General features: G+C 36.3%; 1 protein-coding gene across 1 annotated transcript; it reads left to right on the top strand.

Annotated features, from left to right (window-relative positions):
* Window positions 1–83: 83 nt before the first annotated feature.
* LOC123534812 (uncharacterized) lies at window positions 84–22,763 on the top strand. The gene is made up of 3 exons (XM_045317242.2): window positions 84–484; window positions 14,649–14,843; window positions 20,986–22,763. The coding sequence occupies exons 1-3, from the start codon at window positions 103–105 to the stop codon at window positions 21,558–21,560; spliced, it is 1,152 nt and encodes a 383-aa protein (XP_045173177.2). The 5' UTR covers window positions 84–102; the 3' UTR covers window positions 21,561–22,763.
* The last annotated feature ends 2,552 nt before the right edge of the window (window positions 22,764–25,315 follow it).

Below are 25,315 nucleotides of genomic sequence, written 5' to 3'. Positions count from 1 at the left end.
GGAATTGAATTGGTATAGTGTAACCTTAAAATCAATAGCAGTGCCTGGCCAAGAAGTTGTTGTTGTTGTTGATCGAAGTAAGTATTCCGATTGCAGCGAAAAATGGCAGACAGCCGACCACGAAAAAAGATCAAGAAAGGACATTCTTTTTATCAAATTCGCAATCGCGTGAATAAGCACCAAGATTTAGTCTCAAGAACAGTAGAAAATCTTTATTCAGATGAATGGATTACATTTTGCTTTGTGAAATTAATAAGATGTAACGCGGCATACTCTTGTTGTTTTTCTAAAGCTTGGTGTGTAACAAAAAGAAATCTTGATGAAACAGATGAAAGTAAACGAGCAATAGTTAGGTTTCCAAGTTTATTTGATGTGAACCTGGTCAAGCAATTCATGAATGACACCGATGATATCGAAAGTAGAATAACAGACAGCCAACTGACAGCTTTCAAACGATTGGCAGACTTTCTAGACACAATTGATGGTATTGTTGTTTGTTCCTTGTGATGAAGGCCAAAATTCCAGTTGTACTTAATCTCGCACATATTAGTCCAACTAATTGTATGCTAGTGGCGATATTGTGATAATTTTTGCACTGCAGTGGTCAACAGTCTTTGTCGTAACTGGGTTGCCAGAAGTCCGGGACAAGTAGATCCTGTTTCGGGCAAGCCAAAGTTTTCAGGTGGTTGCCCGAACAAACAAGTGCATTTTTCCGAAATTTAAGTCCCTTAATTTTTACAATAATTACAAAAAGAATTTCACGAATCTAAATTGAACGTCCGAAATACTAGCTTTCGTATATTTATGCATGAATTGATGGCTTCAGATTTGCAAAATATAAAAATAATTGCATTAAAAATTTCCGAAAATGCCCACAGTGTTTGAGACACCACGTAATGGAATTGACCAATGACACAAAAACTGGGCGTGATGACGATTTAAATAATTATCCGGGAAATCAATATCTTGTAACTTATATCAGCAAATAACTTTATTCTTGCAGAAAAGAAGATTTCAATAGTAATTAAAACATTTTTCCGATTAAAAATCAAAACATTTTTCCGATCAAAAATCAAGGAGATAAAGGTACTACTTACTTTCAATTTTCGTAAATCCTACCTTAACAATATTTAAAAAAACAACAACATTGTCTCGTATTTGGTTATATAACTGGTATCTCTCCCTTTTAAAAGATAATTTTGATGAATAGCTTGAAATAAACTCGGCATATGGCAGATTAAAACTTCAAAGAGCAACTGTTGGCACTTCAAAGAGCAACTGTCAGCACTTCAAAGAGCAACTGTCGGCAACTTTCTCTTTATTGATTTTCAGCATTACTCTTTGATGTGGGGTGGAAGTCATCCATCCTGTTTGACATTGCGAGATGACTGATGTAATTTGACCTAAGTCTGCTGAAGATATTTCGAAGTGTATAAAAATGTACCTTAGATTAATAGTTTTTTTGTACATTTTTATTATGTAGCTGAAGAATTGTATTAGTTTGATTTCTTTTTTATAAATGGAAAACTGAAAGACTTGTAACAAAGACACCTAATTTGTAATGAAGCCAAAATAGATATTTTATTCTATTTCTTTTTAGATTCTATTAAAATATGGTGCCTCAAACATGAAAGGTTTTCATATAAATTGTACTAGCTATAAAATTCATATAAATATGAAAACTGACTGTAAAATTTAGTTCAAAACTTGGGTAGGCACTGGTGTTGTGGAATATAGCAAGTCTGATCCAATATTGCTGTTTGAACAACTACACTATATACAAAAGCCCTGGCTAAAAAAGTAAGTTTTAGAAGGGTAGTGCAAATCTGAACCCAACAACTGGCATATAACTGGTTACTGGTATAGGTCATACTTTTTTTCTATAGTCTTTTCCCATAATTTCTGTCTGCTAGGTAATTACTTGAATATTGGTTATCCACTTACATTGGCTTAGCCTGCACATGGATAACCGATAATGTGAGTAGGTTAATTGACTACCATTTAAATAACTGAGTGTTGAATTAAGCATAAACCAAAATACATCATATAAACAAAATGATTTCGGGCAAGTAAAAATGTTTTCGGGCAAGTGGTTTTCTTAACTTACTTGCCCAAAAGGACAAGTACTGAAAAAAAATTAAGGCGAAGACTGGTCAATATCTCTTCTCCTCGTACTAGTCAAAATAATTCAACATTCAGATTGTTTCATATTTGTGATGGGCAATCTAAACATCAAAACTTTGAAGCACCAAAATAATGGAAGATAAATCACAGTACACAGTCATGTACAGTTATTGGTTTTATATGGCGTGTAAACACGGTAAACGTTGATTTGTACATTTTTTGATCACATTTTAGCCCTTTTCATGCTTCCATTCAACTGATATTTACCATAGATACCCATGTATAATGCGCAGTTTTTTGACCCCAGGGACCACCCTCGAATCGTGGGTGCGCATAATACACAGGTATAGACAATTTTCCAACTTCAAAACAAGTTTTTTACCGACGTTTGCCATTTTGGTGAAGGGAAACTACTCCCCGCGCTTACTGTCACCGCTAAAATCTAAGATTGCCGTTACGTTCCGTAAAAGATCGAACGGTTTATTTTTCTTTCAAACAAAATTAGTTTCAATTTATTATAAATTTAAAAGTATTTTGATGAAAGAAATGTTAATTAATAAAGCACAAAAATTATGATACTAATTAAAGATCGAAATTATCTTTAACCGAGATCAAACTGTGAACAACATAACTGACACAAGGTGACATGTTAATTGCCGGTAATTATTGGCTTTTTGATCGTGACAAAAAGACTATCACACCTTCTGTTATTGGTTTGAATTGAGAAGCTCATGTCATTTTGAAAGATACCATTCCAAAATATTGAATCAGCTGCTACACTACAGGCAGCGCGTAGTCTACATAAATCACCCGACCTCGGTGTTCGTTTTTTAATTTGGGTGTCAAATTGCGGTGGTCGGACACCCGTTTGACCACCACGGTCAATTAAACACGATCGTTACAGTACCGTCGAATAAGTGATCGCGGTGGTTTTCCGGTGTCCGTTGCGGTGGAATTGCGGTGGTCACGGGGTTAAAATTTATAGGAAATGAATATTTTATAAAATAAAAAAAAGAATAGTTCAAGATAAATTAAGTGCATTCTACAAATGTATTTAATTGCCTTTAAAAAAAATATTAATAATTTCTTTTTTATTCAGGTACGGTATATTACAAGCGTGCGTATTGGAGTTAAGCAGCCGCCGTGAAATGTAAACATTCACAGTTTAACGTGCATTCAATTAATGTGTCTTCATTTGCATACTTTTTAATAGATCTATATATATTTGAATTATGTACATTTAGTACAATTTCGTTCTAATTGTAAAATCTTTCACGGCTGCTGCTATTTGACAGTTTCGTTATCATGTTTGAGTTTTCATATATTTTTAAGTTTGTTTCATTCAACTGTTTTCGCATGTTTGAATTTATAATTCCTTTATCATTGTTTGCATGTCTGAGTTTTCATTCAATTTCAGTTCGTTTACGCACGTTAATTATTTAAAGGTTGTTTCATCATGATACTCAAATCCAGTGCTTCGTTATGATACTAAAATTCAGGTTAATTACATAAAATTAGACCTCAATTTAAATCCTACTTAAATGCATTAAAAGTTTGTCGTTCTTAACCGGAAAATATAATATACACAATTTATTCCCTAAATTAACAGCTGTAAATATTTACGAATTTGATTTAATCGAACTATATTAAATTTAATTATTGCTTTTGATAATGCAACACGTAAATACCTGCGTATTCAGGGGTTCCATTTGACCCGGGACCCCGGGTCCGGACCCGGGAGATTTTCAAAAGACGTTCAAAGGACCCGGCAGAATACTTGCCTGTGCGTCCTTCGGGACCCGGGGGCATTTTCCTTTGATAATCCTTTCTCTTATCATTAATTTCCAGCAGTAAAACTATTTCCACGATAGACACGTGTATACAAAATAAACACTCGCGGTCATGCCCTCCTGCCTTTCTGCCTTTGATCTCTGCTAAATCCCGCCCTTTCTCCTGTAGACATGCTTCGCTGATTTTTTTATCAGCAAGTTACGTCACGGCGAGTGCATAGGTAACAATCAATGAAGTGTTGAAATTAATTGATAAAGCGAATCACGTGTACTGTCAAAAAGGCGCCAATTATTAAATTATCGTAAGCAGCTGATTACCGAGCATGTGAAAAGTGCCCTGCAAGGTTTTTTCATGCCAACTTTAAATCAGACCATTGTTTAGTGATCATATCATAATTTCAACAAGAAACATCACAAATTTTGATGAATTTTGAAAGCAAAAATAAGTTTAGAATGTCCGTTCACGGGTCTAATTACGCCCGATGTCATATGCATATTTCCAAAATTCCTTAATAAAAACTGACTTTCAATGCAGTTTTTAATGACAAGTAGCATCATTATTCGAGGAACTATCGCTGATTTAGCTTAGTTTGACAAGTAAACAGAGCAAAAAGTACTTTCCGATGACATTCTGAAAGTGTACCAGTATCTGGATAGTACATTTTGGATACATTTTTAATTTTTTTATAGAGTGTTCTAGCACTTTTCTGTTATTAAAAATGAAATGAAATATTGAAGAAAACCCTAATCAAAATAAAATGAATTTTGATAAATAGTAGTTTACAATATGAGACTATAATTATGACCTGAAACTGACATTTTTATCACGCTGTAACATGATCTTGGGTTTATTGTTTTCTTAGGTAAAGATCAACATATTACTGTATAAAAAAAATAGTCAATTATACGGACATGTTGGGACTCCTGTATTTTGGAAAAGGACCCTTCAAAATTTGGGCCCAAGGGTCCTGGGACTCTTGGATTTTCGGGTCTAGTGGAACCCCTGCGTATTATAATTATATGCTTTTTGATCAAACAATATTTACAGTGCATCTGTTGTCTTGAAAACTGTAGTGTTCTGTTCATTTACACCTGTTTTAGACTAATTGCTTTTTTACTGATTTATGTTCGGTAATCCAGGGGTCCAGGCATGACCCCCCTCCACCACTAGTTCTAAAATTTCGGCAAGATGTATTCTTTAGAGGAATTTCAAGCAAGAAATTTATTTAAGCCACGCCCATTGAACGGAAAAAATGTTGCCTTAAATTACTCAAAAGAAGGCATTTTGCCGAACATTTATATTATACATGGAGCTTCAACATTTTCACACAATTCTATAATCCCCTTGGAAGGATATTTAAATGCATACCTGATATACAAATGTAAAGGTATAGAAGTCCATGGTATCGGCGAAAGTAGTCCACTGAGAATTACGTCTTGAGATAGGGAGAGAATGCAGTATTGGGGTTTTGGAGAATGATAACAGTAGTAAGCATAATTATATTAAACACACAAAAAAAGAAGTAGAAATGCTTTATTGTATTTATAGACAGACATATGTAATGTATACATGAAAACTACAGAATTTATTCAATACCTAACAACTGTGTTTGGCGGTTTTAATACAACAAAGATCAAACTAAAACTGCAGTAGCAAAACATATATACAAAACATGGAGCTAGTGGGTCTTTGTAAGTAAAGCAAAAATCGGAGTACTCTATTTTAGTTATTTTTTTGGATAAAAAACGACATGTATATACATTAAGAAGAACACAGATTCATTTAAACGCAACTTTGTACAATGCTGTTTCTTTCGAAAGTCTCATATTTCTCACAGGTTCATATATGACACAAAGTCGTCGGACACGTACGAAAAGTTTATATCTGGCATGCTGAGTGCTGGACTTTGTTCTTGATTGCACGTCGTTGACTGCTTTTTCTGTTTACGTTCTTGTCTGCTCACACGGCGTAAAAGTTCGTTAACCTTAGGAACTACAACATCCTTCCACAGTCTTTGGTCTTTCACCTCCGGATAGAACGTACACACATACTGCTGCACAACAACCTTCCTTTCCTCGCACAGCTCTTTCTTATTTAGATTTCCCCCGCCATTCCAACTGTACATATATCGTAAGTTCGTCACTCCAAAAAGTTCTGGATAGAGACGCTGCACTAGATGTGCCGCCATGTTCCCAGGTCCAGATGACGCCTTGTGAAGGTCTCGAAGGTCCTCAATTGGAATATGGTGTTGAGCTGGCACTTCCTGATCGTCGGTGCTTGTAGGCCTAACGGTGTTGTTGTTGATATTCATATCTTCCAGCTTACACGCGATGCTCTCTAGCAGAGCCCTCATTACTTTTACTTCCCCCTCCATCTCCCTTCGTTCGCGTCTCTCGGCTTCGAAAAGCTTTCGTAAGTTAATCTGTTCCGCTGCCATAGACCTAACGGATGCCTCCAATGCCAACAAGTTGCTCTGGAGTGGTCCAAATCCCGTTGGACGGCCTGTTCTGCTTATGAATCCAGGACGTGATGTTGTTGGAGTGTCGCCTGAAGGCACAGCATCCACGGCAACGTCGACTGACGTCGGCGATGCTGCTTGCGTCGATATTTCTGTGCTCACGACGGATGACGTGATGGCTGGTACAACCGTCAGTGCTGATGAAGACATGGCTGTTGTCACGGCGGATGTAGTAACGGCCTGTACCCCTGTCGTTGCTGCGCTGACCGGAGATGATGTCGACACTGTGATTGACCCACCGCTCACAGTTACAGTTGTCTCTGGGTAAAACCCAGGTGGAGATACAACCCGTATCACACTGGCGGGCTGTCTCGGCTTTGGAGTCTGAAAGAAAGGAAGATAAGCTGCATGTCAGTCTTGATTAAAATGCGTTTTACAGTTTCAGAAAATTTATATTTTATTTTACATGTAAATAAATTTCTGTTCAAACGTATAAACGTACACTACGCTTAAGCAATGGTACCAATTAACGTCATTCAGCCAAACTACCCGTTTCAACTGGCGCGTCACATTTGTTCGAATTAATTAAGAGAACACTTGTTGTCCCCTTATGCAAATTCGAAATTCTCGCGTGTTTACATTTGTCACTTACACCAGCAACTTTGCTGCTGTCTCTAATTTTTAACTAAAATTATTATGTGACAAGACTGCTTTATGCAAGAAAGAAATGACTTTTACACTTAACTACTGTGAAAATATATGTAGACTTGTCACTACGTAATTACCTTTGTTTTCGTCGTAGCAACGGATGTTGCAACGGATGTTGCGGTATGTGCGACAGGCTCGCGTTGTAACTTCTTGCATTCTGCCTTCATCTCCTTCTCACTGCCCGCTGCGATCACCACCGCTGTGTCAACCTCGTCCTTCCTTCCCCACTGAACCTTATAAACTCCGTCTACCATAATCTGAAACACAAAACGAAATTAATTTTATTATACATCAGAGGCTGATAGCGAATCTTTCTTTATAAAAGAGCAATTTTATTTTTAAAATGACTTTAATCCACTTAAGCAAAAAGCGATAGCGCTTTGATAACTCTTATCTCAAACAGTGATCAAGTCACAAGACATAATCTCTTACATGCTTGATTGTAACGACTTTATTTATAGAGGCGACACAGTTGGGCAAGCCCAGTCTTCCCTGTGAGCCTCTTGAAATATGTACATGGTATTTACAACATGATAGTAATGGCATAAAACTAATTAACATTTTAAGTTCAGCATTAAAACAAAGACATAAATTAAACATGACAAGAAGTATAATATTATGTACATGAATGATAACAGCTATCAGTGTTCACCAGAGAACCTCCACTGTAAGTAAGCATGTTTAAATGACTGTATGGAAGAGGACTGGCGTATTTGTAGTGGAATGGAGTTCCATATATGTGGTCCAGAGTATGACAGCGATTTTCTAAAGAATTCTTTATTTGGCTTTGGAATGTGTAAAAGGTCGTCTGAGTGTGATCTGAGAGTGAATGCATGAGAGCAGCTGGATTTTGTGAAAAGATGTTGGATGTAGCTTGGTGACTGTTCATGTTGAGATTTATAGACAATTATGGCTTTTTTAAATTCCAGTCTTTCTGGGAATGTCATCCACTTAAGTTCTTTGAACAGCAATTTGGATGGTGTGTCAAAATCTTTGTCTAGAATTATTCTGGCTGCTCGCTTTTGAAACTTGATGAACAGATTTTGAAGCTCAAGACTGCAATTTCCCCAAATTGTACAGCAGTAGTCTATATGCGGCAATATATATGCATTGTAGAACATTTTGCGAACACTGATACTGAGATAATGTTTTATACGCATGAGGAGGTAGAGTTTTGAATTACATTTCTTAAGTGTGCTATGAACATGTGCTTTCCAGTTTAGGTTACTGTCTACATTAACACCCAGCAGTTTTTCACATTTGGAGTAAGCAATAACTTCATTATTTAATTTAAGCTTTTGGGATGATTGTTGAATTGTATTTTGTTTGTAATTATTTGCAGTTATGAACATCAATTTTGTTTTTTGAATGTTGAGAAGCATGGCATTTTGTGAGCACCAACTGTGAATTATGTCTAAGTCAGACTGAAGGTTTTTGTATATTACTTTTACATCAGAGTCTGTTGTGCTGATGGTTGTGTCATCAGCAAACATATCTGTTTCTGAGTGTTGTATATATAAAGGAAGGTCATTAATATACATAATGAACAAGAGGGGACCTAAAACTGAGCCTTGTGGAACTCCTGAGGTTATCTCCATTGAATCAGAGTACTTTCCAGACACACATACTTTTTGTTGGCAGTCTCTGAGATATGACTGAAGCCACTTGATCGTCTGCGTGCATTCAATGATAAATGATTACAAAGATATAGAATTGTATAGGATTAGCTAGCTATAAGTAAAAAGCCGTATAAAATAGTTAACTATGATTTTAAATGTAGGCAGCTATGATAAAACCTAACAGATCTTATGAAATTTAATAAGGTACATTATATACAATGGGCACAATATCTACACATCTGTTTAATTCACTGAGCATCAAATTAACAGAACAGAACATTTTATATACGAGATTTTTTACAAGTGGTTGTTCCATAGTTGAATCTTATTTATAATTGTAACACTTTACAAGGTGCATATAATAATAATAAAATAAAAAGCTACAAATCATAGCCAATATCTTGTCAGTTTTCTTTTCTGTATTTATTTATTCAAAGTAGTTACCGTAATAATTCTATTTATAGCCCGGGCGTTTATTAGAAACACGGTCGGCTCAAAAGTTAGGGATGGGCGAATAATAGAGACAAATGACCAGCAAACATTCAAAATCTTGATGTAATATTTATTTTCGAATGTACCGGTGACTATAAGAAAGTAATGATGTGATAGTCGTACAAAAATCGATAACGGCCGTACTATATCGGTACTATAACCGGCCAAGCTAAAACTCACAAGATACATGATTAAATTTAATTTATTCTGTCGTGAATATAGTATTAAGTATTTTTGTTCGTGATTCTGTCATTTTCAAGCAAATTTAAAAAACACCCTATTGTTTTAGATCAAAGCGCCTTGAATCCAGTATTGATTAAATTTCCTTTGCAGGACCCCTGTCTCGAAATGTTAGACTAGTGACGTGACGTAATTACGAAAAGCGCGCGCCTTTGCATTAGCACATGTTTACCTGGGTCAATACACATTACATGTATATATGATATGGCGGCATGTGTGCTAGTTTCAGTTAAAGCAGCCATAAAAGGTTATCAAGTTCATAAAATTAATCATCCTTTCGGAACTATACTGACATGCATATTAGAACCGGAAAATGAACACAGTGATAGTGCTATTGTTCGTGCAAGGAGCGGGCATTGAAATACTGTGTTCATATAAAATATACGGAATTAAAGACAAGAAAAGTGATGTACATTCTTACATCAGAAGGGAAATAAGAAAACTCGCTGTTTAACTGATAAAAGGTAGGATTATTTTCTAAGATTCATAGGATGGGCGCTTATTAGATAACATCGTATTTTTGATTTTTTTCTTAAAAAAGGCCGTTTTTTTACAAAAAGTCGGGACTGGGCGTTTATTAGAGCATGGGCTATAAATAGAATTATTACGGTAATTAAAAAATGTAAAACAACAAATATAACAATATTTTACTGGTTTTGTTTTCGAGAAAACAAAAATTGATAGTACCGCGAGACCGATGCTGCTCTCCGCCGCAGAGATAAAATTTACTACCGGTGTCAATGTAAAGTCTACTTTCGTTTTCCATCCACCGCAAAATTGACCAAAAATGTTTTTTTCCAGGATTTTGGGCTAAAATCGGGGGTGCACATTATACATGGGTATCTATGGTATGTAAATAAACGGCAAAACACAAGTTTGTCACAGTTTTAAACAACGCACCATGAAGTTTACACAAATTTTACATGGCTCCGATTCATGTCACGTGATTGATAACGACCAACCGCACTACGAGTGTAATGGTGGACATGTAAATATGGCAAGGTGGCCAAAATAAAACATTTTAGTGTTTACGCTTTATTAGCTTGTATGTTTAAACCATATAATGATTCAGTTTTATTTTGTTGTATGATTTCATTGTTCAAGTATATTGTCTGATCATGTTAAACAGTTTTACCTAAATCTATATTCACCATAGATAAGGTCTTTGCTAGTTTTGACTTAAAGAGAGGGATTCTGCCCTATCACGAAAATATCTCAGATTCAGTTCTGACATCAAATTATTTGGACTACCTACATACCTATTTTGGAACAATCTGTTTTGTATGAAGAATGATGGAAAAGTACTGAAGCTGTAGTCTTATTTTTAGAAAGGAAGTGGCTGCTTTAGTTCATTTGTATCTCAAAGATTCTTCGACTGAAATTTTACGAACACGCTGAAATACGCGACTGAAATTTACGAGTGCGTAGATTTAATTAAAAGTAACATTTTATGATCATGCAAATTTATCTAAATATCGATCGCGCAGATTTATCTATAATATCTTCGAATTGTCATTATTATCGATTTCTTCGGCGAATAGGCTTGATATTAAAAATAACTTGCATTTTAGGCTCAAGAAAATGGGTGGGGCTTTAGATGAAGTGCTCGGCAAATATTTCGTTTCATTTGCTTTCGTAATAGTAGGCGGGGCTTAATTTGGCAAATCAGATTGACTGATAATCGTTCTTGCGAGGAGGAACACTCTTGTGACTCCGCGAAGTTTTAAATTATGCCCAGATGTGTAATTCGGTATCAACACGGTGTATTGTCTTTGTGAATTGCTAAATATCGGATTATCTGTGACACGCTGTGTGTAATTATTGATCGGTGATAGTTGGCACGTTTCTATTGTACTATAACTTTCTATTGTACTATAACGTTGTTTCCGGTAGTAAAACAGATGTTTATTTTACGCAAATTTAAAATTTATTTTTTTTTTTTCCGCCAAAAAAGGAATTGGCGAATAGCAGCGGAAACCCTGGACATTTAAAAGATCAATATTTAATACAGGGTTCTCGCCAGGCTATTATCGCCTGTCGTGTGCGACATGCCTTCAGACTTTGAGTTGTATATTCGACATCCCTTATTTCCCCCGTCATCCCTTAATTGCCGAAGCGACATGTCATAAAATCCAATAAACACCCCGATTAATCCGTTAGTGTATTCGAAAAGCTTCCATGTGCTTACCCGATAGTTTAGGTAAAGCGATGCCATTTAAGATAACCCATAAACCAATGACAGCTTCCTATGTGGAACGTGTGACGTAAATTTCATCGTAGCTCCGCCTTTAAATCCTTTGACAGGCGGTATCTTGTGATGTGTACATGAAAGTGACTGTTTTCGCAAGTTTTAAGAATATACATGTCATTAGATATAATCACAGATGATTCAACAATTATCGTCCGAATATTTTTCGCAATCAAGGAAAGACAATGTAAGGAATTAAGTCAAAAATTGTGCAACACGGTAAAATGCTTTGAACAATTATCGCCGTAATATTAATGTTTTTCACATGTATGAAATGTGTTTTCTCGCGTGGAATATCGAAAAGACAATGCAAGAATTAATGTTTTCTGTCGTCACTTTCAAAATAGAACTTTTAGAGAAAAGTTTGAAATACCCTCCGTGCATTATTTCATCACGAACGGACACTTTGGTAGAACCACCGACCTTCCGTAAGCCCTCACATGAAGAATTCAACGCCCTGAGTGAGGCTCGAACCCACATCGATGAGGGGCAAGTGATTTGAAGTCAGCGACCTTAACCACTCGGCCACGATCACAATTTCAGAATCCCTCCCAGCCACGCCGAATGGCCAAAGGAAATCGGGCATTGATCCAAAATGGAAACCAGCGTTTCCCTGGATGACAGTCTCAGATTGTGTTGTTTTACATGTATGTACAACAAACAGTGGACATTTTCAAAAACTTAAAATGGATAAGTTTTCAGCAAATAAACTCCACAGGAACAGAAGACATAAACTTTAAACAAATAGATCTGTGTGCAGTGCTAAAATTGTGTTGTTTTATTTTCAATAAATAGTAAATGAACATTTTTAGCAACTTAAAATTGATAAACTTTTAATTGTCATTCAGCAAATAAACTCCATACCATAGGATCTTTTATGACCCAATATCTTTATTTGTTCTTGTGGTGCATGTAAATTATGCTTATTAATCACTGAAAATACCACTATGTTTTTCACTCTGAAATGCACCAGAATGCACCAAAATGAGTTGTAGTAACACAAAATTTTCTGGGGTAACCCCCATACCCCCCATGATGGGGAGGGGACACCCCTCCCGCACCCACCTCTTTGTTCAACAAAAAATATCCTCCTGCAACATGCCTTAAAAAAATCCTGGCTAGAACCCTGTAATAGGTTCGGTATCATACCTGCTTTGGTGAAAATAAAAAATGCGTGTGCAATATATTTCAATGCACCACAAATAGAAATCTGCTTTCCTGCAGACTCGGCCAAAACTCACTCTTGCTACTCTGTAGAGTTGGTCAGAGCGCCCTTACAGAGGCTCAAGACAGCCGACATAATTCACATTTTTAAGCATATGAAAACCCAGGACTTTGCATTATGAACTAAATTAATTAATGTTTATGGCAAGAAGTGTTTTTAATGAAGTTCTCAAAAATTCCAAATTTTACTTAAAATCCCACTATTTTTTCCCAATCTGAGTGAAAAAACGCTGCTATTTTTCCCAATTCAACCAGTACCGGACCTTTTCCCAAAGTGGAAAAAAAAAGCTGATATACATGTACAATTATGACTTTATTACCAGTGTATAAGGTAATTACTTGTAAAAGTTATCATTATTTTCCAGCATCAAAACAAGTTTGTTTACGATTTTTGCCATTCTGGTATTTAAGGGAAACTACTCTCTGCGCTATTTTAAGTAGTAATTGTCTAGGCCAAAAACTATGATTATTATACCATTGTGTTCCTTATTATCTGCATTTGTATAACGCAGGGTCACTTCTAGTATAAGTATATAAATTAAATTGTATTTTGAAGAAAGAAATATCAAAAGTCATTTATTATAATACTAATAAAAGAATAGACTTTTTTCTTCAACCGAGATCAAATTGTGGAAAACAAAACTGATATGAGATGTCACGCTAATTGCCAATAATAACTGGCCAGTTTGATCTATGAAGTTTAACAGATCATAACAAAGGATGATCACACATTAAAAAATTGTTATCGGTTTGAATTGAGAAGTTGATGTCATTTTGAAAAATGCCATTCCGAGATATTGAAAACAACTGCTTTGAAGCTTTCTATTTATTCATGATTAAAAACGTTTATAATAAGTATTAAAAAAAGAAACAACAAATATAATATTATCTTCTTGCCAGGTTTGTTTTCGAGAAAACAAAAACCGATAGTACAGTGAGACCGATTCTACTCTCCGCTGTGGAGGTAATTTATTCCTGGTGTTGATGTAAATCCTACTTCCATTTTCAATCTACCTCAAAATTGACCAAAAATGTTTTTTCCCAAACCCAGTTATTTTTGGCGAAAATTAGGGTTGCATATTATACACGGACCATGGGTGCACATTATACACTGGTATCTACGGTACATCATTCTCAAGAAAAACGAAAATTTGATAAAATCTTCCGATTACAGCATACACATTGCTGTTTATCATTTATCAAATTTGCAATGTACGCTTTGCTGTTGATTATTTTAATATCAAATTTGTGATTGTATTTCTCCCAGGATTAAAGAATTGTAAATACTTAAACTTTTGTTTCCTGTGACATCCTGTCACTTACAAAAACAACTAGAGAAGTATGAAAGAAAACTTTTGAAATAATCTTCCCATTTTTAAAAAAGATAAAAATATAGTCTCCTCTTTGTAAACTTGTACTATTCTTAGTATTCATGTTATTTACAGACTACCTGGACCCCTAGCCACTGTCGTTCAGAAAATACATTTCGCGTTTGTTATTAATATTATATGTTTTATAATACACTATACACTGTCATTTATTATGATTATTACATTTGAGTAAATGTTGAGATTATACTTATATTATAATAATTGATAAATATTGATTGAAAATGGCGGATTTCTTAATTGGGGAGTTTTACGTTTTCATCTAGTCCGTAGCCAGACTAACAAAATCTATTGCTGTGGTTGTAACCACAGGATTACATAGATAAATAAACTTGTGACTTTCCCTAATTTTGCAGAAACTGAGAGAGTTTTAAAAGCATGGATGCATTCAGCCAAAAAAGAAAGTGTATGGGCAACAGTACTAGCAGTCCATGTGTTAAGAAAGCTAGCAGTTTTTAATGAGATGACAATAGATTCTGATTATGGTTACAAACAGAAGGAATGTCCCTGTTCCTGTGGAACACACATCAACTTTGGAGACAACAGCATTGGTAGGTCTCTTTGATATTAAATATGATAAATTTACTTTTAAGTTTAATACTAAATCATTTACTTCATTTATTAAATTCAAAGTTATGTAAGAATAAAGTAATAAGTCACTGAATGTCTCAGTGGCCAAAATGAATTTCTTAGGTATTTGTGAGCTGTCATTTATGGTTATGTAAAAATCAGTAGTTGTTAGAATTTTACCTATACATGTCTAAAGCTGTTTTTGTTGAAATACAAACATGCGAAACAAGTTCAGTGCTGTAAAATTTTGAAATACAAACAGTAGTTTTTCTCCTGCAGGGACAGCTATTACAGACATTACTATACACACAGCTCAACTATTCAGAGAATAGTACGAGCTATTCTACCCACCCAGGCATTGGCAGTGGTGTCACATCTTTGTTAAAGTTTTGCATGCAAGTATTTACAGCTATCATTTAAACGGGTGTGGAAATCCCAATATTTTTCAATTGTCCACGGACAAATGAAACTTAAAAATCTACTTGTCCGCAGTCAAAACTTACTTGTCCGGATTTTCAACATTTTAGCATGCAAATAATTCTTTATTTTGGACAATAATCTACAAGTAGTAACAAAAGCGAACATAACAAAGAGTAATACTGTACTGTAGCTGTTTCAAAAAATAAGCTTTCAACAGTTTAGCTTGTGTTCGTCCACGAGGCCGTTGAACATTCAACAGAAATACCTAAAGACTGCTCATCATGCCATGTGAGCACCTGTGAGAAAGCATGGCACTTTCTGACTGTTAGAAAAACAAACATGAAACTTCCTGACTCCTACTAGCGAGCTCTTTGTGTTTTGACTATCTAAGTAAATAAATTTACATTAATTTTTGTTGGCAGACGAAGTTGTAACCGTTGAACAAATTTGTCCAAAACATTGTGACAATTGTTTACGTTTCCGGTTTCTATTCCACAAGTTACCTTGTGCAAAAATCACGCAAGATCATGATATCATGACCAATCAGAACGCAGAGGAAGAGCTGCTAAATTTAGACACAGTATGGTTTTCCAAAAACTGGAGAAATCGAGAGGCCCTTGGCGGGTGAAACATCCATTTCGTACATCAAATTCTTTTATAAACTCCATAAAGTTGAAGTACTGTTCAGCGTTCCTAAATTATTCTTTCCTTTTTTCATTTCAAACCAGAAAATTTGTGCTTCTCCGCGGACAAACGGAATGCGAAAACTCACTTGTCCTCAGTCAAAAAGTCCCGAGTCGGGCAAGTCGGACATGGGAATTCCACACCCCTGATTTAAAGGCATATAGCTTTGAAACTTATTATACGCCCAGAGGGACGTATTATGTTATAACCCCGGTGTCCTTCTGTCCGTCTGTCACACTTCATTTCCAATCAATAATTGGTGAACCATTTGACTTAGAACCTTCAAACTTCATAGGTTGGCAGGGCTTATAGAGTAGATGACCCCTTATGTTTTTGGGGCCACTCCATCAAAGGTCAAGGTCACAGGGGCCTGAACATGGAAAACCATTTCTGATCAATAACTCGAGAACCACTTGACCCAGAATGTTATAACTTAATAGGATGATTGGATATGCAGGGTATATGACTCCTATTGATTTTGGGGTCACTGTGTTAAAGGTCAAGGTCACAGGGGCCTGAACATGGAAAACCATTTCTAATTAATAACCACTTGACACAGAATGTTGAAACATTATAGGATTTTTGGACATTAATTTAGGGTCACTCCATCAAAGGTCAAGGTCACAGTGACAGGGGCCATCTGTCAGTCACACTTCATTTTTGGTCAATAACTAAACCATTTGACCTAGAACCTTCAAACTTCATTGGCTGATAGGTGATAGGGCTTACAGAATAGGTGATCGCTATTAGTTTTGGGGTTACTAGATCAAAGGTCAAGGTCACAAGTGCCTGAACATGGAGAACCGTTTCTGATCAGTAAGTGAGTAACTCGAGAACCACTCGACCCAGAACGTTAAACTTCATAGGATGATTGGACAAGTAGAGTAGATGACCCTTAATGATTTTTGGGTCACTTGATCAAAGGTCAAGGTCACAGGGACCAGAATATGGAAAACAAGTTTCCAATCAATAACTTGAGAACCATTTGACCCAGAACCTTCAAACTTTATACGACGATAGGACTATCAGAGTAGATGAGCCTTATCGTTTTTTTGGTCACTTGATGTAAGGTCAGGGTCATGGGCCTGAACATGGAACACCCTTTCCGATCAACAACTTGTGAACCACTTGACTCAGAATGTTGAAACTTCATAGGATGATTGAACGTGCAGAGTAGATGATCCATATTGATTTTTTTTGTGATCGCGCGGCGTCCGTCGTCCGTCCGTGTGACCTCTCTAGAGGCCATATTTTTCAATGGATCTTCATGAAAATTGGTCAGAATTTTTTATCTTGATGATATCTATGTCACATGATCTGAAAAACTAGGTCACTTTGTCAAATAATAGAAATAACGACGTCATACTCAGTTCAACACTGGGTCATGTGGGGATAGGTGAGCGATTCAGGACCATCATGGTCCTCTTGTTTGATTTTAGGGTCACTTTATCAAAGGTCAAGGTCACAGGAGTCTGAACATGGAAAACAGTTTCCGATCAATAACTTGAGAACCACTTGACCAAGAATGTTGAAACTTCATAGGCCCTCCCCCCCCCCCCCCCCCCCCCCCCCCCCCCCCAACACACACACACATATCTGGATCCCCGCATGTTAAAATTATTTTACTTTGTTGTTATATATTTTGAATTACATATATATTCTGATCAAATTTGGTATAGCAAGCATGGAGATCTATGTCATAATTTCTAAAACTACAAAAAATGGTTCGGACGCTCCGTAACTCCAGCAAGAAGTGAGATATTTCAATTAGATTTGGTATGTTGCAGTTAAGATCAGTTTTACTACTAGTTCTACTAAAAATAGAATCACAGTTACTAAAAATACAAAAAAAATAGTTTCTGCCAAATTACTTGAATGTCATATTTTGACCAAGCATGATGTATAACAATCATATAGAGACATAGCCTCTTGGGTCAGGGCAGCTATTATTGAAAATAGAAGTAAAGAATTTCAGCCCAATAACTCCCAATAGGAATGAGATATTTTGATGGACTTGATATATTGCATTTGCTGCCAAGGTCAGTATTACAAAGATAGATTTAAAGATAAACCTGTCTTAGCACTAAGCAGCAACTTGCCTTAAGGTATTAGACCCCTAACAGTAATGTTTAAAAAATGGCATTTGCTTGGTATAATCTTAGTTGACCATGCTTCGTACTGTGTTGCAAATTTTAAAACTTTTACCGTGCCGTTTTTTATAAATTTTTTGTAATTCATGGTATTCCCTCAAGTTCAAGTAGAGACGAATTCCAAAGTGCTGGCCTTTATCCAAAACGTTTGCAGAGAATTCCTAATACCATTATTTTTATAAAAGAAACATCAAACTATTGGTAAACAATTATAAAACTTAAAATAAAACTGTCAATATCATTTTCTCTAGGGTGCCTCAAGTAAACAGATTTAATGAGACAAAATTCTAACTCCCAACATTGAAAAATTAAGGTTGAATCCTATAGGTCTGTTTTGAATTTTGCTCCCTTCATTCAACAATAACCTTAGGGCAGAAGAAAAACCTACCTACATTTCTTCCACAATATGTAATCTAAACAATGAAGGCAAAATAGAGAACTTTTATCGCATGTAACTACGTATTTTATAAAGATGTCTAACTCTAGCCCTTCTGTTTCAGAGGTAAATTCACTTTGAACAGCAAGAAATCGCTTATTAAATGATTTTTTTCCCACTTTTATACAATATATCAATAATAAGTCTTGAAAGAAGTAAAAACTTACTAGAAAAAAGGAAAATAAGGGGTGAAAAAAATGTGGTCCCAGTGAGGCTTGAACCTACGCCCCCCTGAAAATTGCAGTCAGAGTAGGTTTATGGTAGCAGTTGAATACTCTTCAAAAAGGAGGTACTCTATTATGTAGGACTGGGATGATTACTCGGTTAATCGGATCCGATTCGATTACTAAGTGAAACCGGTTTCAGTTTTGCAAAACCGTTAATCGCTCTCAAACAATAAACTTCACTAATTGTACTTTTTATTTCTTTGACCAGCACATAGACCTTCGGTAAAACTCATCAACTTGAAAATACTAAATAGTCTCGGATTTGCTTGTCGTGATATATTTAAAATAAAATACACCAAAATATGACTTATTATTATCACACTGCTTCCAAACGATAAAGTCCGTAAGTTCCTAATGAAGACAGCTACTGAAAGTACCTCGACAGGAAAGAAAACAGCATTTCAAATATGGCGGCCGATTAACCGGTTCGATTCGATTTCATACAAATGATTAACCGGTTTCCATATTTTGAAATTGTCCCAGCCCTACTATAATGGTCCTAATACCTTAAGTAGCCAGTCAGCTAACATACCAAATGGACTTTTTAGCTCACCTGAGCACGAAGTGCTCAAAGGTGAGCTTTAGTGATTGCCCTGTGTCCGTCGTCCGTCCGTCCGTCGTCAACAATTTGACTGTTAACACTCTAGAGGTCACATTTTTGGCCCAATCTTAATGAAACTTGGTCAGAATGTTACCCTTAAGAAAATCTTGGATGAGCTCGATATTGGGTCATCTGGGATCAAAAACTAGGTTATCAGGTAAAATCAAAGGAAAAGCTTGTTAACACTCTAGAGGTCACATTTTTGGCCCAATCTTAATGAAACTTGGTCAGAATGTTACCCCCAATAAAATCTTGGACGAGTTTGATATTGGGTCATCTGGGGTAAAAAACTAGGTCACCAGGTCAAATCGAAGGAAAAGCTTGTTAACACTCTAGAGGTCACAATTTTGGCCCAATCTTAATGAAACTTGACCAGAATGTTAATCTTGATGATCTTAAGGTCCAGTTTGAATCTGGGTCATGTAGGATCAAAAACTAGGTCACCAGGTCAAATCAAAGGAAAAGCTAGTTTACACTGTAGAGGCCACATTTATGACCATATCATAATGAAACTTGGTCAGAATGTTAATCTTGATGATCTTAAGGTCAAGTGTAAATCTGGGTCAGATGGGGTCAAAAACTAGGTCACTAGGTCAGATCAAAGGAAAAGCTTGTTAACACTGTAGAGGCCATATTTATGACTGTATCTTCATGAAACTTAGTCAGAATGTTAAACTTGATGATCTTTAGGGCAAGTTTGAATCTGGGTCATTTCGGGTCAAAAACTAGGTCACCAGGTCATATCAAAGGAAAACCTTGTTAACACTCTAGAGGCCACATTTATGACTGTATATTCATGAAACTTAGTCAGAATGTTAAACTTGATGATCTTTAGGTCAAGTTCGAATTTGGGTCATATAGGGTCAAAAACTAGGTCACGGGGTCAAATCAAAGGAATGGCTAGTTAACACTTTAGAGACCACATTTATGACCATATCTTAATGAAACTTGGTCAGAATGTTAATCTTAATGATCTTTAGGTCTGTAGGTCAGGTGAGCGATACAGGGCCTTCATGGCCCTCTTGTTGCACTAATTTCAACTTGTCTTAGGTAAGCACCTGACTTAGGCAGCAAGACTGTGTTACTGCCTTGACTGGCTGCTTAGTACAGTGTTGACTGTACCAGTACTAAAATCAGAACAACAGTTACATGTACCAGCCAATCACATCATTTTGGAATGGACATAATTATAGTGAGTTTATATCTGGATGTTTGAGTTTGATATATTTAAGCTGATCTTGAAGACGAAACTGCCCGCTTAGATCAATAGGGAAAGCGCTGATCAATGGATCGTGGGGTTGTGAGTTTGATCCACGGATATGTTCTCCTAGATGATTTGGTAAGACATTGTGTCTCTAGTTATTAGTCCTCCACCTCTGATCCATGTGAGGAAGTTGGCAGTTACTTGCGGAGAACAGGTTTGCACAGAATCCAAGTTTGCTGTGCTACATAACTGAAATAGACTGTTGAAAAAAAACGGAGTTAAACCTAAAGCAGACAAAAATGATCTCGAAGACATTGACCTTTACATTAAGAGAGATGTATGTAGATGGGATTTCCAGTATGGAGATTTCAGTTAAGTGACTTTGCTTGTTATATTTGCAGGTCATAAGGATGTGTGGCATGGCAGTTTGGACATTCTTTTGGGACCAGTTGCAGTTAAAGTAGCCCCATCTGATGATGAATCAAGTGAAAAAAGCAACTCAGCATTTGAATTAGAAACTGGAGAATTGGAGGAATGTAGGAATCAGCTAATCTCACAGTGCATTACATTCTCATATCTCCAGAATGCTGGACTTATTCCACTTGTTAGTTTGTCGGAACATTCCTTAAAAATATTTTTGTTTGACCCAAAGTCTGATATGCTGTATGAAAGTTTAGAATTAGACATATTTGACGAATTTGGACACATCAGTCTGACAGCAATAATAGTTCTTTGGCTTGTTATTAACCATGCAGTGTTTTGCACAGGTGTTAAGGATTCTCACGAAAAACTAGGTTATACATCAGATTTTAAGTCATTAGTTCAAGAGGAAAACCCAGTTCTTCCAGTGTATGAAAAGGATTTACATCGGAGTGGATTAAAGCATGTTAATAGCACTGTTTGGAAATATACAGCCTTGTACAATATACATAACCATGACAACCTTTTCAGTCTGGATGTTTTTGATGCAGAGTAACTGTCAAAAAGTTCAAAAGTATGGTGAATGTAATACAAGTCAAATAAAAATTGTGTTGTTTTTAGCTCAGTAGAGCACACTGTGTTCAAGGTGAGCTGTTGTTATCACTCATCGTCTGTTGCATGTCTGTCCGTCCATCCATCAACATTTTCTCCAGAGGACATCCCTGGTACCATATGTAGGAAACTGATGAAGCTTGGCCTAGATGTTCCTTGTGAGTTAAGTGTTCAAACATTTCCTCTTGGTTGCACATATGGGCTGGCTGCAAGACCTAAAATTGAAAAGTATTTAAACAACACCTCCCAAACTACTAGTCCAATTTTAAAATAATTTCATGAACATGTTTCTCACGTTACCCTCTACCACGATTGTTCAGATTTTTACAATTTGTCAAAAAACATGGCCACTAGGGTGCATTGTCACTTTACCCTATATGAACACGGTGGAAATTTTAAAAATCATAAATAAGAAACTGTTGGCCTAGTTTTAAAGTTATAACACACTAATGATCCTTAAGTAACACACTCCCAAGATTGTTAGATTTTTAGCTCACCAGAGCACAAAGTTCTCAAGGTGAGCTATTGTGACCGGTCAATGTCAGGGGGCGTGCGACGTCCGTCAACAATTGCCTTGTGAACACTCTTGAGGCCACATTTGTGACCCAATCTTTATGAAACTTGGTCAGATTGTTAGTCTTGATGATTTCTAGGTCAAGTTCAAAACTGGGTCATGTGGAGTTAAAAACTAGGTCAGTAGGCCAGATCAAAGGAAAAGCTTATGAACACTAGAGGCCACATTTGTTACCCAATCTTTATGAAACTTGGTCAGAATGTTAGACTTGATGATTTCTAGGTCAAGCTCGAAACTGGGTTATGTTGGGTCAAAAACTAGGTTAGTAGGCCAGATCAAAGGAAAAGCTTGTGAACACTAGAGGCCACATTTGTGGCCCAATCTTTATGGAACTTGGTCAGAATGTTTGTCTTGATGATTTCTAGGTCAAGTTCGAATCTGGGTCATGTGGGGTCAAAAACTAGGTCACACTGTCATATCAAAGGAAAAGCTTTCGAACACTTCAGAGGCCACATTTGTGACCCAATCTTTATGAAACTGGGTCAGAATATTTGTCTTAATTATTTCTAGGTCAAATTTGAAACTGGGTCATGTTGGTTCAAAAACTAGGTCTCTAGGCTAGATCATAAGGATTACTTGCTAGAGGCCAATGGTCAATTGTATGTGACTCAATCTTATAGTAAATTGATAAGAATGTTTGTCTTGAAGATTTCTAGGTCAGTTTTCGAATCTGGGTCATGTGGAGTCAAAAACTAGGTCACCTGGTCAAATCAAAGGAAAAGCTTGTGAACACTAGAGGCCACATTTGTGACTCAATCTTTATGAAATTCGATCAGAATGTTTGTCTTGATGATTTCTAGGTCAATTTTGAATTTGGGTCATTGGGTCAAAAACTAGGTCACCTGGTCAAATCATTGGAAAAGCTTGTGTACACTTTAGAGGCCACATTTGTGACTCAATCTTTATGAAACTGGGTCAGAATGTTTTTCCAAATGATTTCTAGGTCAAGTTTGAAACTGGGTCATTTTGGGTCAAAAACTAGGTCACTAGGCTAGATCAAAGGATTAGCTTGTGAACACTCTAGAGGCCACAGTTGTGACTCAATCTTTATCTTCTTTATCTTGATGAGCTCTAGGTCAAGTTCGAATCTGGGTCATGTGGGGTCAAAAACTAGGTCACTCGGTCAAATCAAAGGAAAAGCTTGTGAACACGTTAGAGGCCACAGTTGTTTCTCAATCTTTATTAAATTTGATCAGAATGTTTGTCTTTATGATCTCTAGGTCAAGTTTGAATCTGGGTCATGTGGGGTCAAAAACTAGATCACCCGGTCAGATCAAAGTTCATGAACACTATAAAGGCTACAGTTGTGACTCAATCTTTATGAAACTTACTCAATGTTTGTCTTTATGATCTCTAGGTCAAATTCGAAACTGGCTCATGTTGGGTCAAAAACTAGGTCAGTAGGCCAGATCAACCCTGGTGAGCGATATAGGGCCATCATGGCCCTCTTGTTTTGTCAAAAACATGGCCTTTCTACCAGGAGGCATGCTCATTTCCTGTAGGTACATAGTTTAAATGTTAAAGATGTTGTTTTCAGAAACTGTTGGTCCAGTTTTAGAAAATTTTCACCCAAATGATGCTTGGTTGACCCTGTATCATTATTGTTGAAAGTATTTTGATATGTCAAAAAACGTGGCTGCTTTAGGATGTGGTCACTTTTCCGTATTGTATGTCTACTGTGGTAACTTTAAAAATCTGTTAGAAACTGCTAGCCCAGTTTTTAGTGACCTTTTACTTAGAATGTTCAGACTATTCTGATTCCTCAAACAAATGACCGCCAGTGCTAAAAAATCTTAGGATCTCCAAAAGCTTCTGTTTCTCATGTTTTTCCATTAATTTCAATATGAAATGTTATCAAAATTGAAAGTAAATACTAGTACGTCTTTTATTAAGTGCTGGAATGGTTCAATCAAGTGTTAAGATATTACTTAATTCATTTTGAAAACTTTATCATAAAATTTGATTGTAAAATAATACTTCATCGGAAGATTTGACACATTTGCTATGGCTTATCCTGTCAGTTATATGCCTAGCATATGGTCTCTGCTTATTATCATTGATTTGTTGATCATTTAATGACCGAATATTCGTTTGGAAGGTCGACCGAATATACGAATACCAAAAATACTATTTGTTGCTATCCCTAATATTAAATAAACATTAATAAAAATTTTCATTCGTTTTAATAGCACACCTGAGCACAAAGTGCTCAAGGTGAGGCATTGTGACAGGTCATTGTCCGGCATCCGTCGGGATGCGTCATCCATTAACATTGCCTTGTGAACACTCTTGAGGCCACCGTTTTGACCCAATCTTTATGAAAATTGGTCAGAATGTTTGTCTTGATAATTTCTAGGTCAAGTTCGAAACTGGGTCATATGGGACAAAAACTAGGCCAGATCAAAGGGAAAGCTTGCGAACTCTCTAGAGGTCACAGTTGTTACTCAATCTTTATATGAAGCTTGGTCAGAATGTTTGTCTTGATGATCTCTAGGTCAGGTTCGAATCTGGGTCATGTGGTGTCAAAAACTAGGTCACTCGGTCATATCAAAGGAAAGGCTTGTGAACACTCTAGAGGCCACAGTTGTGACTCAGTCTTTATGAAACTTAGTCAGAATGTTTGTCTTTACAATCTCTAGTTCAAGTTTTAATCTTGGTCATGTGGGGTCAAAAACTAGGTCACCCGATTAAATCAAAGAAAAAGATTTTGAACACTATAAAGGCCACATTTGTGATTCAATCTTTATGGATGTTGGTCAGAATGATTGTCTTAATGATCTCTAGGTCAAGTTCCAAATTTGGTCATTTTAACACTCTAGAGACCACAATTTAAGTTTGAAACTCATGAGAATTTGTCAGAATATTTGTCATGATGACCTCTAGGTCAAGTTTAAATCTGGGTCATATAGGGTCAAAAACTAGGTCACCTGGTCAAATCAAAGGAAAAGCTTGTGAACACTTTTAAAGTTAATATATCTTTTGCATGTAGTCATTGTTTTTAAATTGCAAAGATGTGATCCAGACAGGTATAGCAAGCAATTCTGTGTATCTCAAACAATGCCTCATTATATGACAGATTGTAATAGTAGGCTGTTTTGGTGTAAATATACGGAACAGAAACAAAA

The sequence above is a fragment of the Mercenaria mercenaria genome, chromosome 12 (assembly GCF_021730395.1).
Source record: "Mercenaria mercenaria strain notata chromosome 12, MADL_Memer_1, whole genome shotgun sequence".
Classification (NCBI taxonomy): Eukaryota; Metazoa; Mollusca; class Bivalvia; order Venerida; family Veneridae; genus Mercenaria; species Mercenaria mercenaria.
The sequence above is the reverse complement of the archived record's forward strand: the minus strand, read 5'-3'. Positions and strand labels throughout refer to the sequence as shown.

Bases quoted from the DNA above. Each gene is read 5' to 3' on its own strand.
- LOC123534812 (XM_045317242.2), top strand. From the start codon at position 103: ATGGCAGACAGCCGACCACGAAAAAAGATCAAGAAAGGACATTCTTTT. The intron at 485-14,648 runs GTATTGTTGTTT...CTAATTTTGCAG, and splicing joins CTTTCTAGACACAATTGATG to AAACTGAGAGAGTTTTAAAA. The intron at 14,844-20,985 runs GTAGGTCTCTTT...TTATATTTGCAG, and splicing joins CTTTGGAGACAACAGCATTG to GTCATAAGGATGTGTGGCAT.